Raw genomic sequence first — 16,821 nt, forward strand, 5'->3', positions numbered from 1 at the left:
GCCCATGCTCTATTCATTGTGCCACCTAGCAGCCCCTGATATAAATTTTAAAAGCTTCCCTCAAAAAGCTTACATTCTAATAGGGGAAGACAAATATCTTTATATATACATGTGTATAAATATACTTATGCATATACATATATACAGATATATCTATGTATGCTTGTGCAGATATATGTATATATATATATGTATGTATGTATAGGTAGGTATATATGTGTGTCCATTCAAGCATACATACACATATCTAATGAGAGTGGAGGTTTTGGTCAGGAAGTCACTGGGATAGTGAGTGGAGCCAGGCAACTGAATAACATTTCCTTTTCAAGAATGCCAGTGTTATTTGATTATTGTTCTGAGAGTTGGAGGTGGAAAGGGATAAAGGGTATTTATAGATTCATGCCATAAAGATGACCTAGGAACAACTGTGAAGGTCTGGGTCTAGCTAGAAATTCTCTTCAGTCAGAAGCTCAGGGAACAATGGTGGGAAATCAAGAGTCTCGAGTTAGATGGGGGTGGAGGTTGGAACCCAGAAGCACAGTGACTAGGGGAACAGCTATAGTGGATGGATTGTCTCTATTTTGGGTGCTCAGAGAGGAATTTGGAGGGTCTTGCTTTCTAGCTCTCGACTGAGTCCAGGCTATTCAGAGTTGTTGGATAAATGATCTCTAAATACATGAAATGTTATTGTGACAATCTCTATTCCAATATTGGAGATGAATTACTAATCAGAAGCAGGAATATAAAGTGAGGAGATCCTGTTTCTAAGTGAGGCTTTTTTGTAACCAGTACAGGTTTGAAGAGTGAGGAAAATGATAGAAACATTAAATGTCAAGAGTTCTATCTTGGAGCCTTTGAAATAGCTGTTCCCATGCTTGGAATACTTTCCTTCCTTCTTAAGAGTCCCTGGCTACAAAACTAGGGCTCTACTGCTCTTATTCTTGAATTTCCCATTGCACTAAAGGTCTTGGAACATCTGATCATCCTGCAACCAGTCTGCTAGCCCTGGACTATCTCTGTAAATTAGATAATATTTGCAAAGTGCTTAGCAGAAGGAATTAAGAAATACTTTTCCCTTTATCCAGCCCTCTGTATGGTCTGCAGATCTGTCTTCATTCCCAGCCTGACTTTGTTCCCGATTTTCTTTTAAAAATTAATTCCTTTTCTTAATGGAGTATTGTTTTGTAAGAAATCATGAGTGACCAGATTATAGAAAAGCATGGAAAAACTCGCATGACTGATGCTGAATTAAGTGAGCAGAACCAAGAGAACATTGTACATGTTAACTACAATCAATTATTATGGAGGCAGCTCCTCTCAGCAGTTCAGAGATCATGGACAAACCTGGGAGACCTGCTAGGAATAATGTTATCCATAATCAGAGGGAAAAAATGGAAAGATTCTGAATGCAGAGCAAAGCATACTATGCTTACTTTTTAAAAACTTCTATTATACCTTTCCTTTCTTTCTCATGTTCCCCTCACCCCTTAATTCTAACTTCTCTTTCACAACATGACTAGTATGGAATTATGTTAAACACAATTACACACATATAACTTTTTTTTTGGAATCCCTCCAAAGAGTTTATTAATTGATTTGTTTACTCCTTTATTCTTTTTTCTTTTATTAAAGGTTTTGAATTTTACAATTTTCCCCCCAATCTTACCTCCCTCCCCCACCCGTCCACAGAAAGCATTGTCAGTCTTTACTTTGTTTCCATGTTGTACATTGATCCAAATTGAGTGTGATGAGAGAAATCATATCCTTAAGGAAGAAACATAAAATATAAGAGACAACAAGATCAGACAATAAGATTTTTTTTTTAATTAAAGGGAATAGTCCTTGAACTTTGTTCAGACTCCATGGTTCTTTATCTGGATACAGATGGTATTCTCTAATGCAGACATCCCCAAATTGTCCCTGATTGTTGCACTGATGGAATGAGCAAGTCCATCAAGGTTGCTCATCACCCTCACGTTGCTGTTAGGGATACACGTATAACTTTTACTTGTTCATGTTTGTGGCCATGGGGAGGGGAGAGGGCAGACAGGGTGGGAGAAAAATGTGGAACTCACAAACTTTCAAATGGATGAATGTTGAAAAACTACTTCTGCATGTAATTGAAAAAATTCAATAAAATTTCAGTAAAAAAAAAAAAACGAATCCCCCAAACTGCATTTTCATTCCCCCTGCACCCCTCCAAACTTTTCAGTTGTATCTTGTATTGTCTTATCCTGCATTGAAATGGAAACAACTTGTAAGCCAGAATTTCTTTTTATTCCATTACTTTTCCAGTGATTAAGACAGTGCCTACTATACAGTGAGTGCTTACCTATCTCCTTCATTCTTATTACAAATTATGTGAATCTGGGTGAGTCATTTAGCCTGTTTCCCCTAATTTGTAAAATGGGAATAATAACAACACTTATCTCCAAGGATTGTGAGGATCAAATAGGACACTGCAGTGTTCTTGGCACAGTAGCATATGTGTAATAAATGCTTGCTTTCTTCCTCCTCCTTCCACTCCTCCCTTCTTTTCTTCTCTTCTCTTGCCTTCCCCTTTCAGCTCTACTATATGATAAAACACAGAGTGCCAGACCTGGTGGGATGGGTACTGGACCTGGGATTCCATTGGTTGGCACTTCTTTTTTTTTAAATTAAAAAAAAATTTAGGTTTTTTTGCAAGGCAATGGGGTTAAGCGGCTTGCCCAAGGCCACACAGCTAGGTCATTATTAAGTGTCTGAGGCTGGATTTGAACTCAGGTTCTCCAGACTCCAGGGCCGGGGCTCTATCCACTGCGCCCCCTGGCCGTCCCTCTTGAAGCCCTCCCTCCCAAGGCGGGCCCACACCATCTCTGCCACTTGCTCAGGGTGGTCGGGCCGGGGTGAGCCGGGCAGCACTTGAACCCAAGCCTCCTTGACTCCGTGGACAAGCTTCTAGTCTAGTCCTAATAATTGCCGTCCCCAGGGCGGGAACTAGGCGGGTGAGGGGCCGGAAGTGGGAACCGTAACTTCCGTTTTGGTGAGAAAGCGCCAAGCGGCGTCCGAGCCCAGCGCCCCGGAGCCGCCGCGTGCCGCTCGCTCGCTCGCTGGGCCCGCCCCTTCTCCCCTCTTCCCCACCTTCCGGGAGGCGCCGGAAGTGCTGCGCCTGCTCCCGAGGTCCCGCCCCGGGCCCGGAAGTGCTCCCTGGGGAAAGATGGCGGCCGTGTCTGTGTGCCAGGCTCCGGCCGGCGGTTTTTCTTTCGATAACTGCCGCAGGTTAGGAGCGGGATTGGGCCGGGGCTGCGGCTGGGGTCGGGAGGCGGAGCCGGACGTGGTGCGCGGGGCCGACAGCGAGGCTCGGGCCGGGGCGGGAGCGGAACGGCGGAGGTTGGCGGGGGCGGCCCGGCGCCGCTCGTGACTCAGGGGTTCGGGAGCCGGAGCGCGGCCGTCGCGGGGCCGCGGAGGCCTCTCCGCGCCGCGCCGGCGCTCTGCCCCGCGCCGCTCCTAGTTCCGGGGGCCCGGCGGGCACCTTCTGGCGCGAGAAGCCCCGAAACCACGCTGGGGACGCAGAGAGGCCAAAGCCGGCCCTGCCCTCAGCCGGCTCCCGGCCCCGGCACCGGATTCATGGAAATGATGCAGGGGGGCGCGGCTAGGGGGCGCCGGCCCCGGAGGCGGGAGGCCCCGGGTGCAAACCCGGCCTCCGACGCTCCATGACGACCTAGCGGCGTGGCCTTGGGCAAGCCACTCGACCCCGCTTGCCTTGCAAAAACATGGAAAAAAAAGACATCACGAAGGACATTCTATAGCAAACGAGGCAGAGATGAGGAGGGAGAGGATTCCAGCCAGTGAATGGAGACATGGAAGGAGTGCGGGGTTGGGGGGGGGTGAGAAATCTCCGAGGCCTGGTGAAGGGATTAGAATTACAGAGGATTTTATAAATGAACTTGGAAGTGACTGGAGCTATCACCTTGATAACCGGACGGGGATGACCCCGAGTTAGGCCTCCCCACCAGCAAGCTGTTAAAATAGGTCAGGTCTGAAGACACGAGAGAATGTCAGTCGCGGAGGTGACAGAACTTGGGTTTGGCGTGGGGAGGAGAGGAGATGTGGAGCAGGCAGACCGAGGGTTGGTGAGAATGAGGAGTGGAGGCTTGGTACATGTTTTTGAGCCTGGGTACCCTTGGTAGTAATAGAGAAATTAAAAAGAGGGAAGAGTTTCCAGGAGAAAGATAAGGAGTTCACTTTTGGGCCTCTAAATATAAGGGGTGTGTGTGTGTGTGTAGAAACCTGTCTCTCTATTTTCCCCTCAAAGGGTCATATACTCTAGAGCTAAAAGCGACCCCAGAGACTCTCCAGTATAACTCCCTCCTTTTTATGGATAAGAAACTGAAGCGCAGAGAAGTGAAGTAATTTGCCCCAGAGATCAAATATAGTAAGCATCAGAGGTAACACTTCAACCCAGGAGACAGTGTTCTCTCCATTTCTGTACTGTCATTCCCTTACTTCTTTCTTCCCCTCCTCCCTTTTTCATGTTTTCTCTGAAGCCTCTCTCAATGCTGTCTCATCTGCATTGAATTTTGCTCATATTTTTTTGTCCTTTTTGTTTAATTTTTTATTTTTTATCACTTTAACTTCCAGATGTCTCTCCCCTTTACAGAAACTTAAGAAAAAAACAATTGAGCAAAAAACAAATGATGCACTAATCAATTCTGATAATATACTTAACATTGTACACCCTAAGTCCCTTACTTCTTCAATGAAAGCAAGCTCTGTTTTCTCAGCTCTTTTTCAGTTCCAAGCTTAGTCATTATAATTACACAGAATTCAAGTTCCTTAAAAAATGTTTCCCACTTAATAGGGTAGTTATTGTATTTTTTTTGCAAATTCTACTTCATTCCACATCATAAATATTGCCATATATCTCTGATTTTTTTGTTTTTCATTTCTTATGCCACATTAAAATTTAATTTTACCTTCAAATACTATCTTCATGGACTTTTAAATACAGAAAAAGTATTCCCTACTCATCTTTAATTTGTAGAATCTCTATCTTTCTCCTAACTAGGATGTCATGTTTATTTTTCTAGGTACGATTTACTTATCTTCCCTTCCTACAAGTGGCTGTTTTGGGGGGGGTGCTTTGAGTTTTCACTGCAGAATGTGGAGTTTTAATGTCTTTGATAAATATTTGATTAATTAAATTGAATTCTCTTTTCCTTCTATTCTTTTTGTTTGTTTTGCAAGGCGATGGGGTTAAGTGATTTTCCCAAGGTCACACAGCTAGGTAATTATTAAGTGTCTAAAGTTGGATTTGAACTCAGGGCCTTCTGACTCCAGGGCAGTTGTTCTATCTACTTTGCCACCTAGTTGCTCCTTTTCATTCTATTCTTATTTTCTCCTCTTCCTTTTCCATTTTCTCCCTTTCTTATGTGCTTAGGTCACTTTTCCAGAAGGTCTACACCCATCCTGTTCTGAAGCATGATAATGAGTGTCCCTGTTCTGAAGCATGATAATGAGTGTCCCTAGCCAGCTTTCTTTTTATGTGGATATTTGGGGGATCTACCTGTGAAAATCTGGAGGTTGTACTGAAATAATATATGTTATAGGTAAAATTTGAATACAGTTTTACCTCTTAAAAGAACAGTTAAATAAGTTATTCTGATTCTGAACCCATCTGATAGAGTATCTTACTTAAATAACTTAAGGGAAGAAATCTTTCCTAAATAAACTCTGGGGGCTTGTATTAGTATGTCCATTTATAAACAGTAGTTTTACAAAGGACTAAATGTGGCATAGTGAACTGGCCTTGGAACCAAGATGACCTGTGTTCTGGTACCTTCTCTGTTACATATTAGCCTTTTGACTCAGAGCAAGTCATTTGATCTTTTGATATTGGAGGCAACTCTTCAGTTGCAGAGATGTCCACCTATATTTGCTTTGACCTGCTCTGTCTCCAACCTGGGCCAGTTCACCCCCCCCCCTTAGGCAACCTGGTGGTCCCATGTTCCCAGGTGGTCACCAAATTGATGCCAAACTTAGTGCAGGCACCCGATCAGCATAACACACCCACCTATGTTTGTTGAAGGAATTTTCTCATGCAGGAGTTCCCTATATCAGTGAAATCATAGGTCCTGCTTCTGTTCTGATGTTTTAAAAAATGTCTAGCTGTATTGTCCACCTTGTCTGGGTAGTGTAGATTCTATCCCTAAAGAGTCTGAGTGTCATCTAGGTCTTTATTCTCATTCATTCTCATTCTCATTCTCATTCTCTCTCTCTCTCTCTCTCTCTCTCTCTCTCTCTCTCTCTCTCTCTCTCTCTCCCCCCCCCTCCCCCCTCCCTCCCTCCCTCTCCCCCTCCCTCCCTCCCTCCCTCCCTCCCTCCCTCTCTCTCTCTCTCTCTCTCTCTCTCTCTCTCCCTCTCCCTCTCCCTCCCATCCCATCTCATCTCAGTTTGCTTTTGAGAGTGACTTAGTATCTTAGAATTGAAAGTTATTTAAGGGGCAGCTAGGTGGCGTAGTGGATAAAGCACCAGCCCTGGAGTCAGGAGTACCTGGGTTCAAATCTCAGACACTTAATAATTACCTAGCTGTGTGGCTTTGGGCAAGCCACTTAACCCCGTTTGCTATGCTATAGCACTCATTATGCCAAGTATCCTAATTTTTAGTACTTTGCTATTCCCACTCCAACAAACTGCTTCCTCCTTTTTCAGTTTTTTTCTACCATGGACTCTCTCCTCCTTTGAGCCAATCCCTTACAGAGAAGTAGAGGACAGCTTAACTGGATCTTTCTTCTCAATTTCAGAAATGCCATCCTTGAAGCTGAGTTTGCTAAAAAGGGCTATAAACTTCCAACAGCTCGGAAAACAGGCACGACCATTGCTGGAGTGGTATACAAGGTACAGAAAGAAATCCTGAGAATATCAAACTTTTGTTGTTAGACTAGAACCTTAGAATTATGAAACATTGCATTTCAAAGACTTGTTCTGGTGAATAGAGAATGCTATAAGGAGCTTTGTTATCTTCCCTAATGTTTGTCACATTATTGTGTACATGTTGGATATTCAGTGAATGCTTGCTGAATTGAAATATTGTAATTGGAAGCATTTTAGGAAGGCATTTGACTTGACTTGATGTTTGAATCCCTTGTATAATCATAGAATTTAAGAGTAGGAGTGTACTTGGTAAATTTATATAGTCCAGCCCTCTCATTTTTATAGGAGAGGAAGCTAACTAAGCTCTATGTCTGAATCACAGAGGTAACAGAACTTGTATTTAAACTCAAGTCTTCTGATTCTAATTCAATTGCTGTTTCTACTATAAGTCTTTGATGAGTTCATTAAGAGTGAAGCCCGGTAGAATATTAGCTTTTTTTTTTTTTCCCAAGTTTGGTTGCAGTTCTTTCTTTGGGAAAGAAAGCTAATTGCCACTGATTTTGTTGTTGTTTTTGTTGTTGTTGTTGTTGTTCCTTTGATATGTCATTCATTCTTTTACCTTTTTATGTATTCGTTTTGTGTATACAATGAATTAAAAATTTTTGTTTCCAACTATTGATAGATTTATTATCCCTCCTTTATAGATGAATAAATTGAAGTATATAGAGTTAAAGTGATTTGCATATGATGGCATAACTAGTAATTGTCAGAGCTGTAATTCATATACATGTTTCTTACCCTCAGATCCAGTATAATTTCTACTGTGTCACATTGACTTAAGACAGACATTTGGTGCTTTGTCTGTGTGTTTATTAAATATGTTTGATTTTTTTTATAGGATGGCATAGTCCTTGGGGCAGATACAAGAGCAACTGAAGGAATGGTTGTTGCTGACAAGAACTGTTCAAAAATACATTTCATATCTCCTAATATTTAGTAAGTATTGATTGTTCACATTTAAAATTCTTAATGTTCTGGTCTGTGGATGTAAAAACATTTTTGGATCATAAAATTTAGAACCGGAATAGACTTTAGAAATCACCTAGTTATATTCTCCTTATTTTTTAGATAAGGAAGCTAATGCATAATCAAAATCATAGAAGTTATATTAAACCGATGTCTTTTTCTTCAAGTCCAATGCTATTTCCATCATGTATAAAGTCTCTCAAATATAATACTTTTCTAAAATTCCTTCTAGCTATCAATCTATGATCCATGATCCCATGAGTTAGAATGTTTCAGAAGATGTTCTAAGAGCTCATATCTTTAAGAACATCAATGCTCAAAGGAACCTTGGAACATAGGATGTCAGAATAGTAGTTCCTATTCTGTGTGCCATGGAGTTACTGCGAGGAATCTTGGAATCCCAATATGGAACCAGATCTAAGATTTCTTTCCACTAGACTTCTAGTATCTGAAAGCTGCAAAATGACTGGCCACTTGATGTAACCATTATTGGTGTAATAAATAAGGAAATATATTTTCACTGGACTGGGTAACTAATATGTTTCAAACAAGTATATCACTTTTGCAAAAGGGCATTAATTCTCTGGTTAAATACATATTCACTTAAGTGTTACTGAGCTCATAAATTTTTTGTTATGTTTCTTCTTCAGTCAGTAGATAATAATAGCATATCTACTGCTATTTTAAAGAATCTGAAATATTTTGATATTTAGGGTGGTTCTTCATATTTGAAGAAAAAAGGAACTGTGTTAGAACATAGAATATTAGAATTGGAAGGGACCATAGAAATAAGGTGCTAGAAGAGGAATTGTAAAATGATGGATCTGGACCTTAGAATAAAATACAGAATGTTAGAATATAGAATATTAATGCTGACAGGGTTCTTGGGACTTAAAATGTTGAACTGAAATCATAAATTGTTTTCTGGAAGGGAGTAATAAAAATGGTCCAGGGATGTCCCAAGTTTTTCAATAATGAGCCACATATCCAGACTGTCTGAATTTATTATATTTTTCTTCAGTGATAATTATTAATTGATTCAAACCTGCTAATATGCCATGTGGAGGCATTTAGTTACATAGAAGAGCAGTGAGCACATGTTTGGGCTCTGCCTACTTGCTTACCTTCCAACTAATGAGGTAAACATTATTTTGCTAAAAATATTTGGCAGACTACTCCAAGGTCAGGTGAGCTGCATTTGGATTGCAGACTACATATATTTTCTTATCAAAAAGCTGATGCCTATATAGGTGTAGTGATTTGCTCAAGGTCACATGAAAAGTTAATGGTGAGTCCAAAATGAAAACCACATCTCAGTCCCAGGCTAGTACTTTTCTTATTCACTGAGAGAATTTTGGTATTTTATATATTACCTTTACCAGTCTGGATTTTAAATCTAGGCTAGGGATAGGTTGGATGAATGGGACTTGATAGTCTTAATTTCACAGCCCCATAGCCTCTCTTTTCTTTTTCTGTCTTTATGAAAGTTCTTGAGAAATTCTTTCTGATTGAATGTCTAGGTAATTGAACCTTGAACTTTCTGAATTGCTAATGTATTTTCCAGTTGCTGTGGGGCTGGGACTGCAGCAGACACTGACATGACAACTCAGCTGATCTCTTCCAACTTGGAGCTCCATTCTCTTTCTACAGGACGTCTTCCCAGAGTTGTTACAGCAAATCGAATGCTTAAACAGATGCTTTTTAGGTAACTTAATGATTTATTTATTTTCACTGTAGTATTTCACTACTTCCTAGGGGTTTTTTTTGTTTAATTTGTTTTTTGTTTTTTGAAAAGGCAATGGGGTTAATTAACTTGCCAAAGGTCACACACTTACTAAGTGTCTGAATGAACTCAGCTCCTCCTAACTCCAGGGTCTTTGCTCTATCCACTGATGAAGCTTAATTGAGCTCTTAGAGATTGTGACTTGCCCATGGTAGCATAGGTAGTAGGTAGTCGAGTTAGAATTCCAGTCTAGGTACTTTAAACTTCAAATCCAGTTCTCTTTCCACTACATCACTTTGCCTCTTAGAATTATAGATTTAGAGTTAGAAGTGACAGTAGTAGTAGTCTAGTCCAGACCTCTCATATTACAAATGAGGAAATTGAGGCCAAGAGAGGTTATTATGAGCTCAAAGTCACACAGTCAGTAAGTTTAAGTCATCTTTTATAATTCTATTTAATAAATGCAGGACATGAATTGTTAAAAAATTTGCCTAAGATGACAGCTATTAAATTAGAATCTACGTCTTTTGGTAATTATACCATTGCTCTTTTTGTGATAGCTTGTTGTCTTATCTGTCATTTAATGGGTTGGAGTAGGCTAAATTCAGAAACATAATGTATACAGTTAATTGTTTTGGTAATGCACGAGATTTCTTCCAGTTTTGTTTATTCACTTCCACTAACATTAAATACTTGTTTTGTATAGAGCATTATAATGCTATGTATTTAGGGAAATACACAGTTTTGTCCCTGCCCTTTGAAGCTTACAGTTTGATAGATTGATAACTATAATACAAACCATAAACTATATTGTATGTTTTAAGTATTTTAGAGTATATAATAGCCCATTATAACTTTAAAATACCCCTCACCTCACCTCTTTTCCCTGAGTCTCCCTGAGTTTATACCAAACCTTTGAGTTTCTACTGTGTCTAAGACCCAATGTGAGCCACTTGGGGGAAATTCAAATAATAGGTCCTTGCCCAAGAAGATCTTAGTCTAGAGTAGACTAAGCCTAATTTCACATTGGGAACCTAGAAATCTAAACCAGTATGAATACTGAGTTGACTCTTGATAGGATTTTATGTGTGTGTGTATTTCTTTAATGTGTTGAATTATGTGGGTTACCTACAATCTTTTTGATTTTTATACACTTTTTTTTTGTTTTTTGTTTGCAAGGCAGTGCGGTTAAGTGACTTGCCCAAGGTCACACAACTTGGCAATTATTAAGTATCTTAGTTCAGATTTGAACTAAGGTCCTCCTGATTCCAGGGCTGGTACTATTTACTGCACCACCTAGCAGCCCCTGCACACGTTCTTTTCTTAAGGGTGTCATGAAACTTGAAAAAGATTGCTTACTACTTAAAAGGAATCGTGGAATTTTAGAGCTGGCATGTCCTTTAGAATATAGAATTTTAGAACTGAAAGTAACCTTGAAATATAGAATGCTTTTAAAACTTTAATGTGTTGAGTTGTTTACTATTTGATAGTCTGATAGAACCTATGAACCCCTTTTCAGATTAATGTTTTTAAATGCATAAAAATGTATAATACTACAAAAGAAGCTATAATTTTATTGAAAAACAATTATCAAAATTTAAAAAAAAAATCCAAGTTCCTAGCACTTTGGAATCTGATCCAGATGACTTGATTTTGCATATGATGAATCTGAAACCTGTAAACTTATATTTGATCTCATAGCGGGTTAAAAACAGAACCAAGTTTTCTGTTTTCTAGTCCCATGTTTTTTGCTGTAAAATATTACCCTGTTTATCACTTCTTGGAGATAGAATATATAACTTCATAAACAGAAAGTACATAACTCATTGTTGTACCTTGAAAAAGCATTGTGGAAAAACTGCTGGACTTCCAAGTTAAAAAGATGTGAATTTGTGTGCTTCTTCTAGTGCCTAGAAATGTGTGTGAACATGGGTTAGTAACTTAACCTTTTTGAACCTCAGATTGCTCATTTGTGAAATAGGGGTTATACTACTTGTACTACCTCCCATTAGAGTCTGATGTAGCTGTCACCTATAAATATTATCATTACTACCTAGCTACACCTAGAGTCTAATTTCTAAGTATCTCTCTTTCTTCCTTAACATCTTCCATCTAAGTTCTAATCACTTCATGAAGCTTCCTCTCATCCACTCAGTTGTTATTGTTCTTTCTTCCTTCAGATTGACTCATATGTATTTATCTGTGTCCATATACAGGTAGATCACTATCTGAATAAAAGCTCCTGAGGGCAGGCACTCTCATTATTGTTTTCATATTAGTCTTCAGTAACTAGCATAGCACCTTGCTCAAAAGTAAATACTTTAAAAAAGTTTTTTGAATTGAAAGGAATTGAACTGGATGGGCATAGCCAGTGAATTGATATACATTCATTAAGAGCCTACTTTATGTCTGTTCTGCTTTCTGGATATAAGGAGGAGCTAGAAAGAGCACTAGCCCTGAAGTCAGGAGGGCCTGAGTTCAAATCAAGTCTCAGATACGTGACACATACTAGCTGTGTGTCCTTGGGTAAAGACTGCCTCATATTCTGGGATATCTCTAATCCCCTGATTCATATCTGATCACTGGACTCAGGGAATTCAAGAGGAGAGAGTGAGGCTGGTGACTTGGAACAGTACCCCCTTGTTCAAATCCAGTTCACTTACTTGTCATAGCATCACCTCTGATGTCATGCGCTCCTTTGAGAACGAAGGGTGGCTAGGTGGCGCAGTGGATAAAGCACTGGCCCTGGACTCAGGAGTACCTGGGTTCAAATCCGGTTTCAGACACTTAATAATTACCTAGCTTTGTGGCCTTGGGCAAGCCACTTACCCCCATTTGCCTTGCAAAAACTAAAAAAAAAAAAAATAGAGAATGAAAGGACAAACATCATTATCTGGATATGCAAAGATAAAACTGTCCTTGTCCTCAAGGAACTTATATCCTGTAATGGGTAATAAAATATGTTTACAAATTGAGGTGAACCTTTAAGGTGCTTAAAGGGAAAGGTAAGAAAGGCAAACATTTCTGGAATGAAGTATAACATTGTGGGAGGTAGGAGATGGAATTTAAATATGAGAAATTGTGACAGGAGCATAAAAATATATAAGGGAGGGAGAATAATATATTAAATATCCTGGAAAAAATCCATATTTACAAAGTGCTTTAAATGCCAGAGGAATTTATATTTTATCCTAGAGGTACTGAGATGCCACTAAACAAATTTTCCGAAGGATACTAGCCAATTAGAGCTCATTTAGTGAAGGGTGACTAGCAAGATAGTCAGTAGACTGAAAGACAGTGCTATTTGGTGATGAATTGAAGGAGCTGAGGATTTTTAGCTTAGGGAAGAGAAGACTGAGTCAGATCCTGATAATTCTTTTCATTTAGAAAAATAGAGTAGATTAAATTTTGTTCCCACAGAGGGTAGAACAGGAATAGTGAATTTTTAAGAGCCAGATTTTGATTGGGTGTAAGGAAAGTCTTCTCAGCCATTAGAGTTTTCCAAAAATTGGAGTGGATTAGCTCAGAGGTTAATGAGATCTTATTGGAGTGTTTCAAATAGAGATTGAATGACCATTTGGAGATAGATACAGCTAAGGAATGACCTTTAAGGCATTTTCAAGCTCAAAAATACTTTGCTTCCCCGAATGAATGAAAAACAATGTCTGATTAAGCTTCACTGAATTAAAAATTCACAAAATTTGGCAAAACAAGTCGAAAAATAGAGAAATAATTGCTAATTTTTATTTTAAATTCCTAAGGTTGTATGAGCTCCCTCTGGTGGCATCTTAAATATATCACAATTTAAAGTCTAATTCTTGTTAGATAGGGAGTAGTCAAAGCATTTAAAAAACTGGAAAGAATCTTAAGATATCATTTAGTCCAACTTCTTTTCAAGAGAAGGTAAATGACTTGCCTAAACCACATAGATAGTTTTCCAAGTGGGCATTTAAATCCTAATTCAAAATCTAGTTGTCTTTCTATGATACTACCATTAAATCTGGAAGGAGACTATCAAGGCTATTCAGTCCAGTTTTCTTTTTTATAGTTAAAGAAGCTTTAGACTTTAAAAGATGAAGTTATTTATCCAAGATCACATAGTATTATGGTAATAAAATTCTCATTTCTAGTCTTCTGATTCAGTGCTTTACATATTCTAAGACAGCTAGAATATCATCAAGTGAGTTACTGTATGTAAAGAGCTTTGTAAACCTTAAAGCATTATATAAAAGTCAATTAAAATGATAGATATTATTTAGAACTATTAAATAGAAAAAAATACAATGATTTTTTTCTAATGATCTCTTTATAATTGAAAAAACAATCATTACATTATTTATATACTGTGTTGCGATTTAAAAAAACCTTACGGGTGAAAGTGACCCTAGTTTCTCTAAAGCTAATCCAGTAGACAGAAGGAATTTGCAGTTAAAATGAAAAGGTAGCTCACAGATTCTCTATAGGGAAACAAAGAAATTGGTTTTATTATGCTCCCAAAAGTTAACAAGAAGCATTTATTTTTCTAAAAAAAATTATATTTTAATAACTGTGAACTAAAACATACATACAAAACAAGAAATAAAAACCTTTATGATACCCTCACTATTTAGAATAGAAAAAAAAGGAATAAAGAAACAAATAAAAAAGCTTCTGTTCTCTGTCTCCTAACTATGCCTGAAGTTCTACTTCTGGCCTTGTTCCTTCTTCTCTCTCAGCATAATTATAGTCAATATATATGTAATTCTGGTTCTGCTGGTTGTACATTTATTGTCATATATATATATATTCTATATGTCTTTTCACATTTCCTTGTATGAATTATTTTATCATAATTGTATTACCTTAATATATATACAGCAATTTATTCAGTAGTTGTCAAGTTTTTTACATTCACTTAATTACTCATCCATTTTCTACTAATAAAATAGGGTAATTTTGAATATTTTGGTGTACATAGGTCTTTTTTCCTTCTTTTTTGTTTTTATGAGTTAGTGTTAGCAGCAGAATTATAGAATTAAAAGATATGTTTTGTTATATTACATATTGCTGAGTTACATCCCAAAATATTTGCACTAGTCTATAGTCCCATCATCAACATATTAGAGTTCTGTTTCTCCACAGCACTACCAATTTTGGTTTTATAATTTTTTTTTTTGCTACTTTTATCATTCCAGTGGATGTTAGATAGTATTTTGAGATTGTCCTAATTTACATTTCTCTAATAATTAAGAAATTAGAACAGAAACATCATTTCTTGGGACAGTTGGCAATTTTATCTTACAGTGCTCATTATGCTCATAAACGAAAACACTGCCATAAAAATAATTGTAACTTACACAATTATCTAACATTTTCTCAAATTAAATTTTTATTTCTTCTTATCTGAACTTGACAAACACCAACAAATATAACAATTTTCATTTATAAAGAACAGAAAAAGGATTATACATGAAACTAGACATATATATATATAAATGTAATACATTCAGCATAATCTAAAGCTGTATTGTTTCCTACTGAAATTCATGTTTTGTGTAATTTCTAAAAGGGTTTCACTGGTGTTCTTATTCTGTTTTCTTCCTCATTACTCCTAAATCTTCTTAAACTCTCTTCACCAATTCTCCCCTCCCAGCAAAACAAACCCCTTTCTTGAAATCCTTAAGCATGGTTAAACTAAATATAAATTTTGAGTTATGTCTCATTCTTTACCTCTAGTCTATATTTTTTTTGTCAAGAGGAGAGAAGAAGCATCTCCTTTGTTTCTCAGTAATCATGGTTGGTCATTACACTGAACAGAGTTCAGTCTTTGATTTTTTTCCTTTTCAGTGCTATAGTCATTGTATATGAAGCCACTTTTAGTGCAGTAGATAAAGAGTATTGGGCCTGGAGTCAGGAAGATCCAGTTCAAATGTAATCTCAGATACTTATTTCGTGACTCTGGGCAAGTCACTTAACTTCTGTTTGCCTCAAATTCTTCAGCTGTCATAAAAGCACCTGCCTCCCAGAGTTTGAGAATCAAAGGAGGGGATAATATCTGTAAAGCATCTGGCACAGTGCCTGGCACATAGGAGGTGCTAATAAATTCTAAATTAGTGCTATTACTCTTCTAGATTTGCCCACTCAACTTTCTGAGGTCACACAAATCTTCTATGGTTTTTATGAATCTGACCCTTTGGATTTGTTAACATCAGTTTTAGAGAATGAAGAGGTAGAAAAATTCTTTGAGAAACTCAAAAAAGCTCTTCCAGACCAAGTCATTATGTTCTTGGATCCTCAGTGACATTGTGTGAGAGTAGGTAGAGGAGAGAAGGGGTGAGGGAAGAATGTGTGACAAAACATGACTCAGATTTGAGAATCAATAGAGGCTAAAACCATATAAACCTCTCAGAAGCTTCAGTGCCATATGTTATGAATATTTTCTTTAGGAAGAAAATGAAATTATATGGGAGACATCAGAATTCGCTAGTTTTTTTTTTCAGACAAACTCGTCTGATAAGAGCAAGGGTCAAAATCACCATCAAATAGAAAGACCATATATAAAAGAAGTTATTGTGGAAAGTTGTAACAACTTTATTTGACTGATTCAGATATGCCACTTACAAAAAAAAGAAAAGAAAGATTGACCCTCATCACCATTTCCTGCAAAAGTTTAATCACCACAGCCTTTGGGGAAAAAACCAAAGATGAGCATTATATAGGAGGCAGTGGATAGACAATTATGGGTACTCATAGACTAAAGTATATTTCTAGTAATGGAACTTCCTCAAGAAGTCTGAGATAACATTAGGAAAATATAAGCAGAAAAGGATGAGCACAAGGGATAACAGATGGACAGTCTGAATGTTGTCCTGGTTTTCACAAAAAAGTAAGAAAGCACCAGGGAAGCCCTTTGGTATGTTGGGTGAATCCTTCATGGTATACTATGGATAAAAAAAAAAAAAAAACATGAGGTGAGAAGACTTGGATTTGTCCCATTGGAGGGAACATTTGCATTGAAGAGTTCCCAGATCCATTGAAGTATTCTTAATGACTTCTGCATTTCAGAATCATGACATTTATATATCATAAAACTTGTGCATCATTTTACATTAGACATGACATTGTCAGTCCCTGACAGGTGAAAGGGATTTGTATATCTGTTCATTTACTAAATATCCAGGAGCACATGATTTACTCATACCAAACTTTGACTGACTTTTTTTCCTTTTGCACCAGTAATT

General features: G+C 37.9%; 1 protein-coding gene across 1 annotated transcript in view; it reads left to right on the forward strand.

Moving 5' to 3' along the window:
- Window positions 1–3,151: 3,151 nt before the first annotated feature.
- PSMB7 (proteasome 20S subunit beta 7) overlaps window positions 3,152–16,821 on the forward strand; it is a 106,585-nt gene continuing 92,915 nt past the window's right edge. The window contains exons 1-4 of the mRNA XM_074211607.1: window positions 3,152–3,258; window positions 6,783–6,876; window positions 7,751–7,848; window positions 9,443–9,583. Of these exons, the coding sequence (XP_074067708.1) occupies window positions 3,197–3,258; window positions 6,783–6,876; window positions 7,751–7,848; window positions 9,443–9,583 (395 nt within the window). The 5' untranslated portion in view covers window positions 3,152–3,196. The remainder of the gene's footprint in view (window positions 3,259–6,782; window positions 6,877–7,750; window positions 7,849–9,442; window positions 9,584–16,821) is intronic.

This window comes from Macrotis lagotis, chromosome 1, assembly GCF_037893015.1.
Source record: "Macrotis lagotis isolate mMagLag1 chromosome 1, bilby.v1.9.chrom.fasta, whole genome shotgun sequence".
NCBI classification, from domain to species: Eukaryota; Metazoa; Chordata; class Mammalia; order Peramelemorphia; family Peramelidae; genus Macrotis; species Macrotis lagotis.